The following is a 19,208-nucleotide window of genomic DNA, read 5'->3' on the forward strand; positions in this document are numbered from 1 at the left end:
AGTCTGCGCTTCTCAGCTAGGGCTGCTGCCCCTGTGACCTGCCCCCAATAAGCAAAATAAAATGGATGCGATGGATGGATTACTAAATTCAGAACTCTGCAAAAGTCTATCCAGCATGGCTCGCAGTGTTTTTCAATAAGTTCATGTCTTAACAGACTTAAAATGTGACATCTTCAGGTCTCTAACTGTGGTTTTTTAAACTGTGGGCTGTCACAGGGCCATTCTGACGAAAGAGCTGCACTTCTGTCACATCAGACCAGAGAAAAGTTTTCTTCAGCCTTTTCATCAGAGTCTGTTTGTCAGGTCAAATTCCAAGTGGGCTCTAATACATCGAGTCACAACAGTTTATCTGCCTACTTAATGTTGTGTAGCTCCCCCACTGTGTTGCTAAAGGTGCTTCATATTGAGGCCATTAATGTTAAGGCTCAAAGTTTGTTCATCTTATTACAAAGCAGAATGTCATTAACTTCACTGATCAGTGGTACTATTGTTGTGGCTGATCAGCATCCTTTAACTCATGAGTGGCCTTTGAACAACAAGGACTGTCAAGGTCAGTCATAGAGGGGCTACGTCCAAATCATGGTAAATATTTTATTGAAGAAAACAGACTTAAAGTGATTTTTTTTATTATAATTATTTCTATTATGGTGAATTATTCATACAGAAATACAAACTCTAACTCTCCTACAATAGCTTAGAATTAAGAACACTTATGTCTAACAAACAAACGAGAAAAGGAGAAAAAAAATGAAAGAATGTATCAGTAGAATTTATTTTTGATGTATTTTTCTCAATATGCACTTTTTTTCTGAGTCATTTCCAGTAAAAATGTTTTCTTGCAGACTATTAAAACTGTTTTGTCCATGATGGAAATCTAAAATTATTCTGATTTCATTAACACCAACAAACGAAACAACATTTTAATGATCAATCTGTTGAAAGATAAAAAAAAAAAAAAAGAAGCATATATATTTAACCACACTTTGCTGTGATGCAAAACAGCTTAAGCCAGATGCCTGGTCGCTGTTTTTCTCTTCAAACTGCAAGTTTAGTGTTTGGTTCAGGTTCTGTGCTGTGAATATTTTCAGGATGGATTGAACGTGTGCACAAGTAACGAGACTCCTGTTTGGTGTTCGTCTTTATCACAGAGAAAGTTGCCAAATGCGTTAAGTGCTGCCAAACATGCAGAGCATTGGAGCAGCTTGTGTGAGTGTGTGTGTGTGTGCTTATAGGTGCTCTTTCACAGTCAACTGCAAATGGATTGCTGAGAAGTTCAAACTTGATTTTCTGGGCTTCAAAGTCAGAAAACTCGCTCTGAGAGCGCAGTTGTGTTTGCTCAGTTTTTCAACAAAAAGTGCAACGGGCAATGCAGCGCTACAGATCTGCTCCATCATCGATTGACAGCAAGTGACTCGGGTTTCCTTCTAACATCTGTGTTTCCCACAGGGCCAGATTGGCTTTAAAAGCTCTTGCATGTTTCATCATCACATGGCCCTACCCCTGAAGCTGCCCCTACCACAGTGAACTGGTATTTCGCACCAAAATTCAAACTCACAGAGCCATTTTTCATCCACGAGCTCTTTGGCATCTTTCCCTTTGCTTTCCATAAACTCAACTTGAAACATCTTTCCAGCACTTTCCCTTCATTTAACCATGACGCTTCTGTGTGATAGGGCATGCCTTCATGTCCACACATCATCTCTTAAACCGTTGGTTCATGTAATGATAAATGTTGGTGTTACCGGGCTAATTCCACGTTCCACTTTCAGGGTTTTACCACACAACACTTACTGGTGTATAAGGCAGTTATAAACTGTGACTTCACCAGTGCGTCTTCTCCCACACAGCTGTCCACTAAGCCACTCTTTTCACCACATATCGCAGGCGGTCCATCTGTTGTCATTCCTTTGGCGCTCCCCCAAAGCAGCTTCATTTAAGTTACGCACTTCGATTACTTCTTCAAATATGTCTTTTCCCTTAGTTGTGCCATTGCATTGATTTAATTCCCAACAGTTCCCCTGGAGTCAGCTCGACGCGTGAAGATCGAGAGCTGGGCAGTATCAACCATGTCACAGGAAGGGAATTTGCAGCGAAGTCTTCTCCTTTTTCCATCAGCTGTTTTTGCAGATTGGTGGCAACCTCACAAAGACAATCGGTAACAGTATTCCGAGTACTTAAAATGCTTACTTTTTGTCTGGGATTGCACACTTTAAATATGCACCACTTTAAAAATTCCTCCTCACTTTGTCACCAGGCTGATTTGGCCATTGCTTCTGCCACAATAAAACTGGCTTTAACAACAGCCTCTCTTTGAAATGTTGCTTCTGTGAACACAGTCTGCCATGACACCAAACTTCTTTTCATCTCTTCTGCCTTCTGAAGATTCTGCTGTTTGTCCTGGCGTTTTGTTTCATAGTGTCATCTTGTGCTATATTCTTCAATTATGGTCACATCGGCTCCGCACACAAGACAAAGAGGTTTACCCTTTCATGTTAGCGATCAGTTACTCTGCCTCCCACTTCTCTTGAAAGCCGCCGGGCCCTTTTGATCTTTTTTTTGTTTTGTTTTGTTTTGTTTTTAATTTCGACTGGAAAAGACTGGTTGATCATGAGGCTAACAAGTATATCAAATCAAGACGTGTGAGGGGTAGCTGGCACTAGTTTCAATTGACACGCTAATGCGCCAGCCATTCCAGTGCAATCAAACCAACTTGGTGTATACATACTTCTGTTTTGTAAAGCACTTTGTGAGTTTTGTTCTTGAAAAGTGCTATATAGTAAACCTTACTTACTTACATACCAACTGATAAGATTTTTAAGACTGATACCAAAACCAAGACTTATATTTGTAGATTTAAAAAAACGGATTTCCCCAATATTTTTATTTTTATTTTTAGACTTTTAAATGCACAGAAAGCTTTTTGAAAGAGAAAATGATCAGAGCTGTGAAACCAAACTTAAAAAATTGTGTGTAAATGATCAGTCTTCATTCTGGAAAAATTAATATAAATAAATAAATGTAAATAAAATTAAATAGTTTTACTTCACATTTGTGCAAGGATTGAACCACACATTTGTGAGTCTTCATAAATTACTGTACACATTTGTAAATCGTTACACTTGTGGATCATAGCATATGCATTTTTAGGCATATTTCTCTCCATAGATTTTACTCCCATGCCAGAATTTTACTGCAATCTCTACACTTGTGTAAAGTAGAGGTTTTTCAAAACATTTTCATCTTTTTTCCACTAGTGCAGCGCTGGGTCCAAACCTGGAACCAGTTCCATACTGAAAAAAACAGACTGGGGCTGGTCATTGTTTTTAGTGGGAACGTAGCCTGTGGTTTCTGTCTGCTATATTTTTCCTTGTATGAAAATTACTGTATAATTTATGTTTAGTTCCCAATCCTGATAAAATATTGGCTGCTTATAAAACACAGATCAATGCTATGACTGCACCAGCACAGTCACCGTGCTCATAGAAAACTAGATGATGGAAAATAATGACGTGTAAGTGTCGATTAGGGCAAAATGTCCACGATATCAATTAAAGATGAAATACACAAAAAGCCCCCCAAAAAGAAAACAAGAGAAAAAAAAAAGGAAAAGTGATCGGATCTAGATACTATATTTGATACGGATTTTAGGACACAGGAACTCATCCAAAAGCGTAACTCCTTCTCAAACTGAATCCAAGAGATAGCTAGAATAACTCTGTCTGTGTCAAACAATTCAGAGAGCAGAGGTGGCCATGGGCAATAAATCAAATTGCTGAGCTTTTCCCTGGAGTGCAACACTGTAAAAGTGCTGTGTGCGTCTGTTTGCATGCTTATGAGTGTGTATGGAAGCATGTGTCAGGGTAAGATAGTGCAGTTTTGTAACTGGCCCCAGGCACATCAGAGTGACAGCCACAGTAGACACACTGATAAGTTTTGTGTGTGTGTGTGGGTTGAGATTCTCTTCCTGAACCTTGTGAAGCTTGTTCACCAAGTCCTTAATACGCACAGGAAAGAAGGTTCAGATCACAGGGCTCAGTGGCACTTCAGAGGAGAAGGATAAAAGTCTTTACTGACTCTTCTGCTCTGTTTTTCTGCTTTATCTAGACTCCTATCACTTCAGCATCCATCAAACATCACGGAGCTCTGGTTGACCCATAAGCTCTCCTCCCCTCTGCGGAGCTAGTGCTGCTGTCTCGTGGGGGGTGCGGCTTAAGAATTCTCACTTTTTTTTTTTCCTTCCCTTAGGCCAAGCTCTGCTGCCTCCCTCTCAGCTCACCGGCTCTCCTAATAAGCATGAGTCCTCTGTGAATATGAAATGAATTCAATTCTTATTTCTATCAGATTCACATTAAAAAAGGGAAAATGCTTCATCCTTTACTTTTGTCTTTCATTTGAACAGCTCATAGTTTTCTTACACAGCTAAGAATAGACTGTAACATGTAGATATATCTGCCTGCCTACCCTTAAAAATCTCTTGGTCTAGTCAACGTTCCTTTCCCTGTTATTTAATTTTTTCAATTTTTACCCACCGGCTCCTTCTCCTTTGTGCTGAACAGAATGCATTTTTCTCTCCAATCCCAAAGAGCCCCAACTCTCTTTCCCTACCTTATCACCTGTCCCTTCCATCTTTATGATAGAGATTCAGTCTGGCAAGTGAGCTCTCCCTCCCTCTCTCAGTGCAAAGGTAAACTCCATCCATCAACATTCATTTGTCATGAGTGTTTACCCCTGTTTTTCCTTCGCTGTAACCTCTGCCTGCCGCTAAATCATCAACTATAAACCCCTGTCGCAACCCATTAACAGCTTCCCCCCCCCAATTCCACAAATTAAAGTGATGAAGCACATCTTCAAACTTTGTGTCTGTGCCTGAATGTAAGAGAAAGGAGGCATAAGGAAAGTCTGCATACGACACACACGCTCCCCGAACACTACTGCTGTGTTTCATGAAAGTTCTCCACCAATAACCATGCCCATTATCTTGTGTAAACCCTATAAACATCCTTTATATGGCATTAGGGCCTTTTGTTGGAAAAACAAACCTTCCATACAGAGATATTCCCAAGAGACTGCTGCAGGCTCTGGGCCATTGTTTTGGGGTGATTTAACAGGGGCTGCAGAACGGTCAGAATAAGGTAGCATCGGCTGCTTGAGCAGAGATACTACTTTGTGGCCATTATGTTTTATTATGCTGGTATCAGTTGGCTGGCTCCATGCACTGTTCTAGTCCTCAGAGGCATGGTAGCACAGAGAGACCAGGGAAGGCAGCATCAGACACAGATGCTATGAGTGTGTAGAAGAAAAAACACCAGAAGTGATTTGGGAACAAGGTTTTAAAGGTTTAACTGTATATTTGTATCAATCAGCTGCAAGGCTGACATCACCCCATTGGCTAGCCCTGCTTAACCCAGCTGAGGAGGTTTGCCCCAGCAGAACACATTAATTTAGCCTAGGGAGCCACTTAGAGGGCCCTGGAGAGCTAGATGCCATTCTCTGCTTCTTTTCTTTCTCCACACTTTCATTTCATGGCTGTTAGCTCAGCCTCCTTCACTCAGGACTCTTCTGCTCTCCATTATCCTACTATAGTGTTACCCACCCTCCCCATCTCCCCCACTAAGCCAAGGAAATGGGAAGGACCATAATGCTGCATTACCAATCCTTAGCAATCCACTCAAACAGAAAATAAATCAGGAATAAGAGTAGCATTATCCCATTCCCTCTTACTCACAGCTAACAATAGAACCTCTGCAGCTATCCGTTATAGCCACCCTTAGAAGGACAGGACACGGGGGTGGGGTGGCAGAGAAACGCAGCAGAGGATCACAGCACGATATTACATGTGGACTAAGTGAAGATAAAACAGCCATTATCAAAATGTCATCATTCTTAGTGAACTTGACAACTAAGGACAGGACGGCCACACAACTGGCTTCAGTGAACAGATTATTACTCACTCAGTGCCTGGACTGTGATCTGGACATTGCGGGATCTCTTGCTGCGGTCGATGAAGTCACCCGTGGGCGTCTTCTCCCGCTCTGTTACGCGGCAGATATACTTGCCGGCATCTTCAGGGCGCAAGTGCTGCAGCTTGAGCAGGTGCACGTTGACACTCTCTTTGCGCACAGTCATTTGACCGGCGGCCTCCCGGGCGACATAATCGGGGCCCAGATTAGGCACGGCACTGGGGCCCACCACGGCCACCGGTGAGCTGCTGAAGACCCACGACACCGAGAAGAAACGCTCGGGGACATTCTGCGCCTCAATGGTGCAGCGAAGCTCCAGCGGCTCACCGGCCGTGAAGGACCGTCGCTCCGTGCTCACCTGGATGCTGAAATCCCGGTCTGAAAGAAAGGAAAACAAATAAAAACAACAAGGTTAAAGGCTAATAAATGCACGGAGATTTCAATTAAAGCTGCTCGAAACCGAAGCGCACAGTGCTGCTTCATTTTCTTGGTAAGCTGAACATGCATTACCCAAGAGAAAGGGGTTAAGAAGACTGAGCAGTGGGTGGTAGAGGTGGGGTTTGATGTATTCAGGAAAGCCATGGGGCAATAACATGGCATCAGCTCGTGCAGAGAAAAAGAATATAAATTAGAGATGGTTGAGGTCACTCGGTGGGATAGTGGCATAACAGACAGGCCTGCTCTCTCCTCTCTAGTTTTCACCTCTGCAATTAGGAAAAAAAACCCACTTCTAATTAAAATTCTCGTTAGCTGTTTGAAACAGTCAGGCACGCTTTTGCTTTCCTGCATGATCTAAAACCACAGAGCAGAATAAACACTGGTAGGGCCCCCTACCTGGCCAAATCATGCTTGTTGTCTCTGCATGTGCAATTGCATTTGTGTCTGTTTGTTATATTAATGTTCAGATCCTGAGTTCTGTACGTATCGGAGACAGCTGCAAAACATCTCAGTGAGTTGGTAGCCCCAAGCAGTAATTACAAAGACTTTAAAGTGAATCGTGTGGAAAAGGTCAAAGCCTGCCCCTAGTATGGAGCTAGTTACGCAGAGATAATTATGATGAGAGGTAAGAGAATATTGTTGACACATACAAAACATAAATGTGTATAAATCTGCCTTCTGCCATGTGTTGCTGGCAACAAATTCCAAATATATTATTAAATACATATTAGGAAACTAAGCATTCATTACTGGGATTATTTTTTTTAATTTAATACAGTATAGATCTGGTAGAAGATCATCTTAAAGAGCCAACACATATTCATGTTGGGGTGTAATTAAAAAAAAAAAAAGAAGTAAATGCTAAGCACAAGCAGCCAAAGTGAGGAGGAGAGGAGGAAGGAAAAAAACCTGCAGTGATGAGCAATGTTTGCAGAAAAATAAGAGGGTATGTGAAAGAAGGGAACAAGGGAGGAGATGAGTGGAAAGACCAAAAAAGATAGGTATGGTGGAAAAAAAAAAGGGGGGGGGGGGGTGAAAGGTACATTAAGATTCTGTCTGTTGCTCATCTCTCTGATGCCGGCAGTGGGTGATTAGCTAGTGATGGGGCTGTCTTGAGATCCACTCCATCTTTTATAATAGGAGTCTAATGGAGAAGCTGCTCCCTCTCCTTTCTAAATTTCCCTGGCTCTCTGTCAAATATGCACTTGGACAGGTGGAACGTCACATACACCAGTTCAGCCTTAAGGCGTGCAAGTGGCTCCTTCGTCATGCAATAAGCACGTGGAAAGAAAACCAAAATGAATTTACGCATTACACTGAAGTTTGAGCAGTTACATTCATAGCTCGCACAACGCAACTGCTTTATTCTCTTTGTCACGCAACAACCCTGCATCCATTATAGATTATAGGGAAGACAGAGAGTAACAAAGGATGTTTAGAGATGAGCTCTTTGTGCCCTTTGTCTCCTCACTAAAGTAGCAGGAGCTCATCTGACAAACCTGCTTTACATCGGAGTTCTCACTCTCCTTCTCATCCACGCACGACTATCTGGGGCACCATCAAGTCGCATCGGTCCAGAGCAGATCTGATGCTTAATGGAGAAAAGCAAAATGACTCCTCTTTGAAGTGATTTACTGGCATGAGACATTCGCCACTGCGTGCTTTCTTGGTAACTGAGCTAATGTCAAAGCAGTTTATCACCCATCTCTTTGGCCCTTTCTTGGAAGCATACAAAGGGATACTTTATGTATGTGGAACGCAGGACAATGAATGTGATGGGCTCGAGTCGGGTGAGAAGCTATAAGGACATGTAATGAGATATTAAGCTGCCTTTTTTTCTCATCTTTTTGGTCTAGAGGTTGGCTGCCTATTAAATAATTATCATATGAGCCCACTCAACACATTCTTTGTTTCCACACACTTGCACATCACGCAAACCTTGTTATTGCTACCCCCGCAGTACCTCCCTAAGATGGAAACTCCCATAATGCTTTCCGCTTTCCATAGGTCTCTTTCTTTACATTTGGCAGAAGCATTAAAAGAAAGCTGTCTCTCTCATAGCAATGCATTCTAGCCCAATCAACACCGGACAAACTGTTGGCAGGAAGTGGCTGAAAAACACATTCTGCCTTCTGAACCATGGGCCACATGTTGCTGGGGAAGCTGCTTATGTGGAAGCCATAGGTCTCCTGTGTCAAACACCCACGCTATTTGGAGCTGGTTACATTTTTCTTGGATGTGCTTGTAATGTTGCCCATCAAACAGACACAAATACAAAAGTAGGGAATCTGCGGAGGTTTAGTTAAGCCCTTTTTAGAAAGCTAATGAGCTTAGCCGGAGATACTGATCAGCAATCAGTGAAACCCGGCCCACATGCATGAGTGTGTGCCACTCAAGAGGACAGAGGGGACTGACACTAACCAATATCTATACCCTGCCCACCACCCCTCCTTTTCTTTCCCACAGAATACGATCCCTTTGGCCTATCTCTGAGGCGCAGAGAGAAAGGGAATTAGGGTTCACAAGGTTAGTGGTTCAAACCCCAGTTCCTCATGTCGGTGTTTCTAAAGCCTCTGTTCCACTAGTACCAACTCTGCCAGGCTCACCTCTGTTTTAGGGTGTTCCATTGGATGATAGTACCTGGTAACAGGTACCTTTTTTAATATCCACTTGGCAGGGGTTCCAAACGACCTGTGTCGAGCCCACCAACGTTGCGGTGGTACTCACTTGTAATGGAAAATGACTGAAACAGAGTAGAGTTGAGCCGAGTAGAAGCTAATGGAGAAGAAGTATAACGGTCTTGTTGGACGGCAGCTTTATCCACTGATAAATGGTTCAGTGAGAGAGCTGAATGATAGTTGCACTGTGTATGCAAAGGTAATTTTTTTTTTTTTAAAGCAGTCCATTTACAATTCACTCACCAGTGGGCTGAATACGGAGCTGAGTCTTGTCGCTCTGCTTGCGGGTCATAGCAAACCAGCTTCCATCTGGGTCCTGAATCCACTCAGCAGCCTGGCAGTAGAGCAGCCCCTGGTCGACTGGCTGCAGCTTGTGAATGGTCAGCCTGTAGGCTGTAGCGCCAGTTTTATCCAGCCTGAGGTCCCCCGCTGCCATTCTCTGCCGATACGGCCCCCCAGAGCGCAAAACGAAGTCTCTTGACAATGTGACTAACTCCTGAGGCGGGGCGGTTGGGTCCTCTGGGGACCTTAAGTACCAGCCTACTGACAAGTGAGTGTGCTGCACTGTGGTCCGAGACACCTCGCAGGTAAGCTGTAGCGTGTCGCCTTCCACTTTGGACAAAGTCTGGGCCGGAGCTGTTACTGTCAAAGAGTCAGCAATAACTGAAAAACAAATAGAAGAACAGGGGCAATTATTACTTAGCGTGTATAATTGTAATTATTCTGTAATTACTCAGTTTTAGACTAGCATCATCTGCTTCCTTAAATAATATATGAACCCTTTACCTCTGTGAAAAAAAAAAAGACCTTAAAGAATAGAAAGCTGATTAAAAAGGAAAACCAAATACACCCAAAAAAGCATTTTGGGGGGTTTTCAGCTATTATACATGTGATAAAGTCCATTCCACTGTTAGCTATTAATTTTATGCACTGTGAGAAAAGGTGTAAATGCAGCCTTGCTTTTTTCCCTGAGGTGACTGCCCTCCATTTCCTCTTCCATATATGACTTTCACATGTTACTGTGTGGTGATGGTATTTTCTCCATCTCACACAGACAGAATCCTCCAGAGACCCCTCTGGCACTTCTTTCAGACCGATTATATCCCATATGGCTGGCTACAGAAAACATAATAAAATGTCATCTTACAGTGTCTCACTAAACTTTTGGAACATTTGGATCACGCATAGTAAATATACAAAACAGCAAGACCGAAATTTACTGTAATAAATTCAGCCCAACCCCTTCTATCTACAATACAACTGAGAATAAAAAGGATGGGATCCAAGCCAGATGGTTGAGAACAGAAGAAATCAGAGAGAGGGGGGGTGCAAGGAAGCAGAAGATACATCAAAATGTGATAATTTCAGAAAGGAAGATGGAGTGACTCTACACACCGACAGAAATAAACATGTATAGCCTTTAAAAGGGAACCTGAAATAGCTAAAGAGGTATTTTTAGATAGGTACCAGAGCAAAACTTTATGTATGTGTGTCAGGAAGACTGAAATAGAGACAGCATTAGATCTGAGCTTCCAAAACTAAATCCATTACAGACGAGCAAAAACACCAAAAGGCAATAAGGTCAGTCATAGGGGGTGGGGGCGGATCATGCTAGAAATAAAGGTTACTGGACAAAATTTAATTGGGTAAATAATTCACACAGAGGATTCTGCGCTTTGCCATGCAGGGACTGTGACCACTTCTTAAAAGCCAGAAAATTGAAGTGCATTGTGTTTGGCTATTCACGCTCCTAAGGGAATGTCACTGTGAAGATTACAATTCAGCATGTTTGAGTCTGCCTCTGCGCAGTAACTTGCTGCGTCTAAGTGTAGATGCGTGGGAAAGAAAAGCTTTACTCTTGCATTATTTTGAATGTATGCAAGTAGAGGCCACTGTGGTGATGTCTGTCATTTGCTTTTAAAAAAGAAAGAGATATCAGAGGGACAAAAGTGCATAGAACCAAAGAGGATTTTGAGAGAGACTCAATATATGGTTATCCAGAGTTTAACAAAGCACTCAAAGAAAAAGAAAACAATGAGATAGTAATGGCACAAAAATACGGAAAGTAATCAGGTGGGCCACAATCTGATAAGACACTGCCTCCTGAAAATGGATTAAGTAAAGATGTATAAAATGTCCAGACGAGAATAAACAGTTTCTGCATTTTTGTGTCTTACAAAAACACAGACAAGGTCTGATTCAAGGTAATTTGGAAGTTCACTAGAGGTCATATTGAGTGCTCGAAAAACCACCTAGCAGCAAGGGATGCAAATGGGAGCCTTGGGCAGGAATAAAGCTATCCTGCTGATGTATTTGTTTGTTTCTTGCAATAATACAATAACTGACATGGGAATCTTACTGAGCCTGGATTAGTGTTTATATTCAAATACTTTATTTGTAACAGTTTCAGAAACAGAGCAATTAGTGGTAATGATGGTAACTGCTGGGAAATAATTGTTAAATATTATCAGTTATGAACTTCCGCAGAATCACTCTGGTGTGATCTTATGGGACTCTTCTAAAATTTGTGTTGTTTGAATGATGGATTCTCAAAGATGAAATTAAAATATAAATTAGTAGCTGATTATACATTTTGGAGTTGGTTAGTTAATTTGGACATCAGTTTCATAATCCAGTGCAAGTTACTCCTGTAATATTAATAATATCTAATAATATTAATAATATATAATATCTCTTCTTTGCTCTGTGGTGTTTTCAATACACAAAAGTTCTGCACTTCAAACACTGGTTGTAGCAAAGTCCTCTCACTCTGACACTCCTGTCAACAATGAGTGAACAGCAACCTCACACACAACACACCTACGCTACAACCTGGCATTGCCATAGCAACTCTCCCACATGGTGCTGAGGGCCTGTGAGAACAGTCATTAGTTACTATAACAACCGCACCCACCAACACAATCCTGAAATCGACTTGCATTCTTTCTGTAGACACACTAATGGACGGTGAAAGCAGTTAGCTGCTTCCTCCTGTCGGATGGCCCGTTTATTGTGGGCATATTTAATATTTTTGACCTCATCTCAAGGCATCTGAGCCAATCGGAGCCCTACACCAGATATGTCGGGAGGACAGAACAAATCAGATAACACCAGCCAATCTCAGCCTTTCCAGCAGTCGGGCTGAAGTTGTACACCGGGATCATCCAATAGTACCACTGACCTCAATCTGCAAAGGATTAGGAACAGCGTGAGATGGCATTCTCTGGCATACATGCAAAAAACAAAACAAAAAAAATAAATAGAAAAACGTGCATGCACACATACTTCTGAGGACTTATTTTACCTGTTCGGTCCTTAACTGCAAACATTACAAGAGCCTTTAGAAATGAATCTAAGGACATTCTGTGTTTTTTTCTTGAAGATCACACAGCTCAGAAGCAGAATTTGTGGTAGCCGAAGCCCAGCGCTTGGGCAAATAACTCGTTTTATTGAAGAAAATATTGACTTCTTTTCACTTCAGAAGTTAAAGGCCTCAGTTGTTGTCTGAGCTGTTATAACATCAATACCCACACTTTTGGACCAGGCAAAGTATTTTCATCACAATGAACACAGGCACTGCAGTTCATTTAAGGGTGTCTAGTTTAGTTTTGTGATATTGTCTTTATTTTATTGATTTTTTAAAATGTTTTGCCAACAATAAAATAGTACAGTCTCAGCTTTTGGGATAAATAACAGTATTTCTTAAAAAATGAAATAAAATACACATTAATATACATATACATACAAATACACACTACTATATCACCAGAAATTATTCAAATGTTTCCTTAAAAAAGAAAGAAAAGACTTAATAATAACAAAAATTACCATGTCACATTGTCCATGATAATACCAGCATGATGTTTTGTGTGATAAAGAAAAAAAAAAGAACGCGTTTTCTTCATGATATCAACAATATCAATGTTCCCTTGCGTGCACAGCACCAACAAAAATCCAGCCATGTCTGAGAATGAACTTCAACAACCTCCAGCAAAGCACAAAACTTTGAACAAACTTTCATACAAACAGGAAAACTGTTCCTGAATGTGGAAACAGCAAACTGAAAGCAAAAATACACTGCCGAATACAACTAGGCTATGAAGGCACCCAAGCAAAAGATACTAGCAGCAGGTGATGTGCGACCCTGAAATTAAACAAATGACGAGTATTTCTGGAGCACTCGATAGTTATGGATGGATGGAAATTGCAGATGTGGTTGCATTGCACAAAAAGCCACGTTAGAAAACACTTTTTAATTTCAAATTTATTATGTGACAATATTGTACAGCGACCTGCTACCGGCACCTTGTGGCAATAGTTTCACACTTCGAAATAGGCAGTGTGTTGTCAATGGCAGTAAAATGCACATAATTTTCTTTGCACTTACACAAGCCTATGCCGGTAAACTGCAATCACCAATAAAACAAGCTTTTTCCCCCTGTATCTCTACAAATATCACTATTACAAGTTTCCCTGAACTGCTGTGGTATAATTTTGATTATGTTGTCCACCCCTATCATTTATATACTCCAGTACTTGATCGGGGATTTTCTACCATAAATTGCTTGGTAAATGGACTGGTTCTTATATAGCACTTTTAAACTCAATGTACTTTACACAACATTCATGCAAGCACTTTTTCTGTGTCTAAGTGTTTTCTAGCTTTCTATCTAACATTGACACACACATTCAAACCCAATGTATTGGGAGCAACTCGGGGTTCAGCATCTCGCCCAAGGATACTTTAGCATGCAGACTGGAGCAGCCAGCCTACTAACCTACCGATTAGTGGAACCTGCTCTACCTCCTGAACCACATCCACCAATTTTGGCATCAAAGGAGAGTGGCACCGTTGAGGTTTCCCAGGCTGCTTTGCAGCCTTCAACTCTTCTGCAGTGTTAGGTGTTGGCAGCGCTCCATAGATTCACATGGGGTCAGGCAAGTGGGCTACCCCAATCAAGCACAGTAATAGTAAAAGTAATAACATGGTCAGCAAAAGATTTGGTAGCAGTTCTGGCACTGTGGGGAAGTGCTAGGTCCTGCTGGAAAAAGGAAATTGCCATCTCCATGAAGTTTGTCAGGAGATGGAAGTATGATGTGCTCTAAAATTTCCAGGTAGATGGTGCATCGACTTTGGACCAACATCTGCAGGTGACCTCAAATCATTACAGATTGTGGAGAGACTTCACACTGAACTTCAAACAGACGGTATACTGTGCCTCTCCCTGCTTTCACCAGACTTTGGGACCTAGATTTGTAAAAGAAATGCTAAATTTACTTTCATCTAAGAGGACTTTGACCACTGAGCAACAGTCCAGTTCTATTTCTCCTTAGCCTGGATAAGATGCTTCTGATGTTATCTCTAGTTCAGGAGTGGCTTGATATAGAAATGTGACTCATGAGCTGCTGTGTTTCAAATAGGATTAATACAAACACATGTAACACTCACATACTAAAATTTGAAATTTAAATGTTTATAAATATTATAAATAAGAAAATATCTTTTCAGATATTCATAAACTTTAAGAATTTCTCTTTTAACCCCGGTAAAACTACCAGAGATACAAGGCTGACATTGATGAGAGTGACTCATTTCAATTCATTATTAACATCAAAACATCAAAAATCACATTCAGTCATTTCTCAGCTGCAAAACACTCTGCATGTGTTCCCTGCAAATCAGCCTTTATTATCATAGGATGAATAAACATTTCAGTGGTTTGTGAAGGATTTCAGATACCCCCCACCCTCTGCAAAACATTGACGGAGACTGGATTTCCAAAAAATGCATTTTTCACCAGTGAATCAGGTAATCTTACATTTTGAGATGAAGGTTTTCATGTGTGGATGGTTTGCATTTCTTATCCTTTTTCTTTTTTTGACTGGCAGCGAAGCTGTCAATCCTCGATAAATCTTTAAAACTACGCTCTTCCTGCTTTACCTCATCTGCAATTTTTACTTTCATCTCCCTCCATTCCAGATCTTTTCCTACTCTTTCAGCTCTCTGATGTGAGTGACGGTTGTCATCCCCCAAGCTAGCCTTTTAAGTCCAGTCACATAGAGATAGAAGTGGGGGGTGACATGGGGACACACCACCATGGGGAAAAGGATTTCACAAAGATGACACATGGAAAAATAGATGATAATTTATTAAGCCTGATCTTTACATTTTAGGATGGGTTTGGAAGTAACAGGACCAGAAAAGATATCTCACCGAAAGAAAGCACCAACGGCAAATCAAACAGCAGTGTTGTGCATTTGTTGTTGTTGTTCTTTTTCCCTATATATTAGAGTTGTTGTGGATTGCAAAGATCCAACCATTCAGCACTCCATGCTGGAAGATACAGAAAAATCTTCAGTCCTCACAAAAGCAGGCCTGCTTTCTATTCAGCAAATAAAATAACTCCTGCAAACACGCACAAAGATATCATTTTTAAATCATGGGTGCCAGTGTGCGACATCTTCAGCTTTTCTTTGAGGCATTGTACAGAGTCATAAACGTTACAGAAACATGTTTGCATGATAAAATCTGGGTGGGAAAGTGAAGCGGTAGTACTTGTCCCACCCACATCATCATCATCAGTGTTGTGCTCCTAATCCCAATGCCTTAAGTGTAGCTGGAAGATCAAACTGTGGTTCTAATGAACAGTTTCCGTTCAGGATTGAATTACTGGCTAGTAATAAGGCCTGACTCACTGTTGTCATTACAGATTGCAAATAGTTGAGAAGACCAGCTGGTCACCCAGAGGTTGAGGGTTTTGGTTACAAGGTTATTGCCCAGGTCACCCGCTGCGCGGCAACCTGTCTCAGTCCGACTGACTGACTACAATCAGCCTAAAACAGATAATTGCCATCTAATTTATGAATGCAGACACACTGCCAACATGTTGCAATCAGTCGAGTCAGTCTGTGCCAATGAGCGCAACTGGTCTGCTCAATCCAATAACGAAACACCCAAATGTCAGTTATTAAGGTTTGTGGCAGGAAAATTTACTGTAAATTGAACTAAATGTAACACCAAACAGCATGTCTTATTTTGCGGCCAATGCGTGTGTGATAGTTGCTGCTAAAAGTGTGTATTTACTTGGAATGAGAGGGGGAGATATTATCAGAAAGAGTGCGTAACTGGCACAGTTGGATAGCTCAAAGCTGTGAGTTGTGCCCCGTCATTCTTTACTCAGTGCTCACCTCTGAGCATTTAGAGCTGAACTGCACGTTCTGCTCCACAGGAATATTGGTGTTTTATTGAAACATATCAGAACTGAGCTGAACTCCACAGAGCATTGACGAGAGAAAGGAAGAGAATCCCAATGCAAGACAGAAACAAGAATACATCCTGTTTTCTTCTTTAAAGATAGTCAAGCGAGTTCCAGTGTTTTAGGCTCTTAGTCATATTTCTACACAGAGATCAGCACACAGTGAAAACATCTCACTCTCTCTCGCGCGCTGTCTGTCTTTTACTTCCTTCGATAGGCGCTTTTACATAACATGTGTCTGTCAAAATGCATTTATTAGCTGGATTGTGTTAGTGCGATTAGATTAGTCTCGGCACAATGTTCCCAGCATCACACTTTCCTTTTCAGACACTGAGTCAAATGCAGCAATACAAATATTTCAACATGCCGGAATCAAATCTCCTATCTTACTGATATTTGACCAATTTTGCCTTTACCATCTGTGTTTAATTTGAAATAATATCTAAATGCAACACACAATGTGTTGTCAGTTTAAAGAATTAATAAGTATAACACTAAAGTAGATTTCTAAGAAAACAGTTTGATTTTTTTATGCTTTCCTGCAGCACAGCACATTATTTTTTTGTTTATTTTGTAAACAAACAAAACATGTTTTACAGCATCATGGACCACACGTTCCTGCTTTAAATGATGGTGAGATTAGGGTTGACCTTCTAACTCAAGAGTGTGGCTGTTCCTTTTTATCAGCCTATCGCAGTAGCTGCAGCATGCTGCCAAGCCAACAGTTTATTCTTTTGTTAGTGCAAAACTGGCCCAATCTCGGAGTTGTGCCCTATGTGTGGATTTTGTGCAGTCCGCCGGTGTGAGTTCCCACAGACTCCACTATAAATCTGATGTAACTAGCAACAGACGGCAACAGATTTGCAATTCATCACAGTACATTATCACAAACAGATTGCATGCAATTACCAACTTGACCCCATTCATTTGAAAACTGGTTGTAGACCGACTCCGTCTTATTGCTCTTCTGTTGCCATCTTATTGCCCCAAAGACGGTTTGAAGACGGCAACTGACTACACGTGGTCTGATATCTGCTCGTCACCTTTGAATTAACCTTTTCAAAAGTAGGGAGATTCTAAGGTGATTGCACACAGTCGCAATCATTTTGGTTGTGCTGTGGACACAAATCATCATTTTCCCTAGCATGACTACAGCTAAGCTGAAACTAATTATATAAACACACACCAAAATATATAAATAAATAAATAAATAAATAAATAAATGAAACAAACAAACCCCAAAAGCAAACAAAGTGTGATCATACATACCTTTGGCACTATATTGTATGTCAATCACAAGTGTACTGCAAGACGTAGCACTAGAGATATTTAGACACAGCTGAAATGGTTACCACTTATCAGTGGGTAAAAGCTTTAAGAGAGAGAGTGAGTGTGTGAGTGGATGTGTGTGCGTGCATGTGTTGCTGCAAAGCAAATGGCCATTTGGCAAAGCCAGTAGGGTAATTATTGTTAATTACTCTCTGAAACTAAGAGTACTGCTGAGAGGAAAACAAAGCAAGTGGGCGAGCCGCCGCTCCACTTCATGCAAGTCCAACCTCCTTGCTGAACAGACGTCACTTGCTGACCCAGTATGCCTGCTTGTGTTGCAGGCATACCGGGTCAGGAAGTTGGAAAAAGAGATTTAAATACAGAAGCTGTGCCTACACCTGTCTTTCGTATTCCTATTACCCAACATCCTGCCCATTCACATCCTCCACTCCTTTGTTATTTTCTGTGGAGCTGTCGATGAGTCAGAATGAGGGATGAAGAGGTTCAACTAAGAAAATGGGAGAGAGTAGATAAGAGAGTAAAGTGGGAGGAAAAAGAAAGACAGCAAGATGAAGACAAAGAAGAAAATCGAGCAAAAAAGCAAAGACAAACAAAGGGACAATGCTCTTTTGCTTGATACAGCCAACCACATGGATCAGCATCAATGCTTTGTTATTTCACAGCAAGAAGTAAAAAAATAAGCAAACAAAAAACATGATAAATAAATTATTGTGTTTGTAGCCTATATTTAAGTAGTATCAATGCACCATTCAAGTGCACCAAAAACAAAACAAAATTTAAAACAAACAAACAAACAAACAAACAAACAAAAACACATCGAGTGCACTCTCTCGGGAGTCTAGAAAAAAATAATCAAGGAAGTTCATGAAACACTGCACAACTAGCAAACTCTGGTGAACTCAGGCCTACATATAGTCCCCAAGAGCCTGCACTGATAGTAAGGACACGATACAGAACAAAACAAGGAAGCAAGGGCAGAGAACGGATCAGGACTGGAAGGGAAAAAGAGACACACAAGAGCCCTTTTTATCCAAGAGGAGGGGGAGCATGTGGAAAAAAGAAAGAAGAAGAAGACAGGAGTCAAAGCCTGTCATTTTGGGATCTGGGTCCACAGCAGGGGGCACATCCATAATACAACATAAGCTTCTGATCAGATGAGAGCTGTACCTAATTGAATCTTAGATATGGAGCAAGCTCCTTCCACCCATTCTGTTTTGTTTTTGCATATTCATATGTTATACAACACAGGCCTACAACATCTTGTCCAAGGAAACTATTATGTTTCTGTGCTATACTTTTTTGTTCCATGAATTTTTTAAAGAACATTGTTTTACTAGTTTTTGTTCCATGTAAAATATTAATGTAATAGTTTTCTGGAAATATATTTCCTGTTCTGTTACTAGCATGGTTTGTTTTTGGTTTTCAGGTCATGTGGTGGCAACAGCTTAGAAAACCATCCAGTAGCAAAAGGTGTGTTGGCAAATTTAAGGGAAAAACTGAACGAACAAGGGCTTTGCAAACTTTCCTAACCCAACAAAATTCCTTTATAAAAAAGTCATTCTAAAAATATCTGTTTTAAAGTCTTT

At 41.0% G+C, this 19,208-nt stretch overlaps 1 protein-coding gene across 2 annotated transcripts in view; it reads right to left on the reverse strand.

Annotated features, from left to right (window-relative positions):
* The window catches only part of igsf3 (immunoglobulin superfamily, member 3), a 75,811-nt gene that overhangs the window by 19,357 nt on the left and 37,246 nt on the right, over positions 1–19,208 (reverse strand). For both annotated transcript variants that reach the window (XM_026144082.1, XM_026144081.1), the window contains 2 exons: positions 9,320–9,739; positions 5,952–6,338 (listed from right to left, as the gene is read on the reverse strand). In XM_026144082.1, coding sequence (XP_025999867.1) covers positions 5,952–6,338; positions 9,320–9,739 — 807 coding nt within the window. The remainder of the gene's footprint in view (positions 1–5,951; positions 6,339–9,319; positions 9,740–19,208) is intronic.

Source organism: Astatotilapia calliptera, chromosome 16 (genome assembly GCF_900246225.1).
Source record: "Astatotilapia calliptera chromosome 16, fAstCal1.2, whole genome shotgun sequence".
Taxonomy (NCBI): domain Eukaryota; kingdom Metazoa; phylum Chordata; class Actinopteri; order Cichliformes; family Cichlidae; genus Astatotilapia; species Astatotilapia calliptera.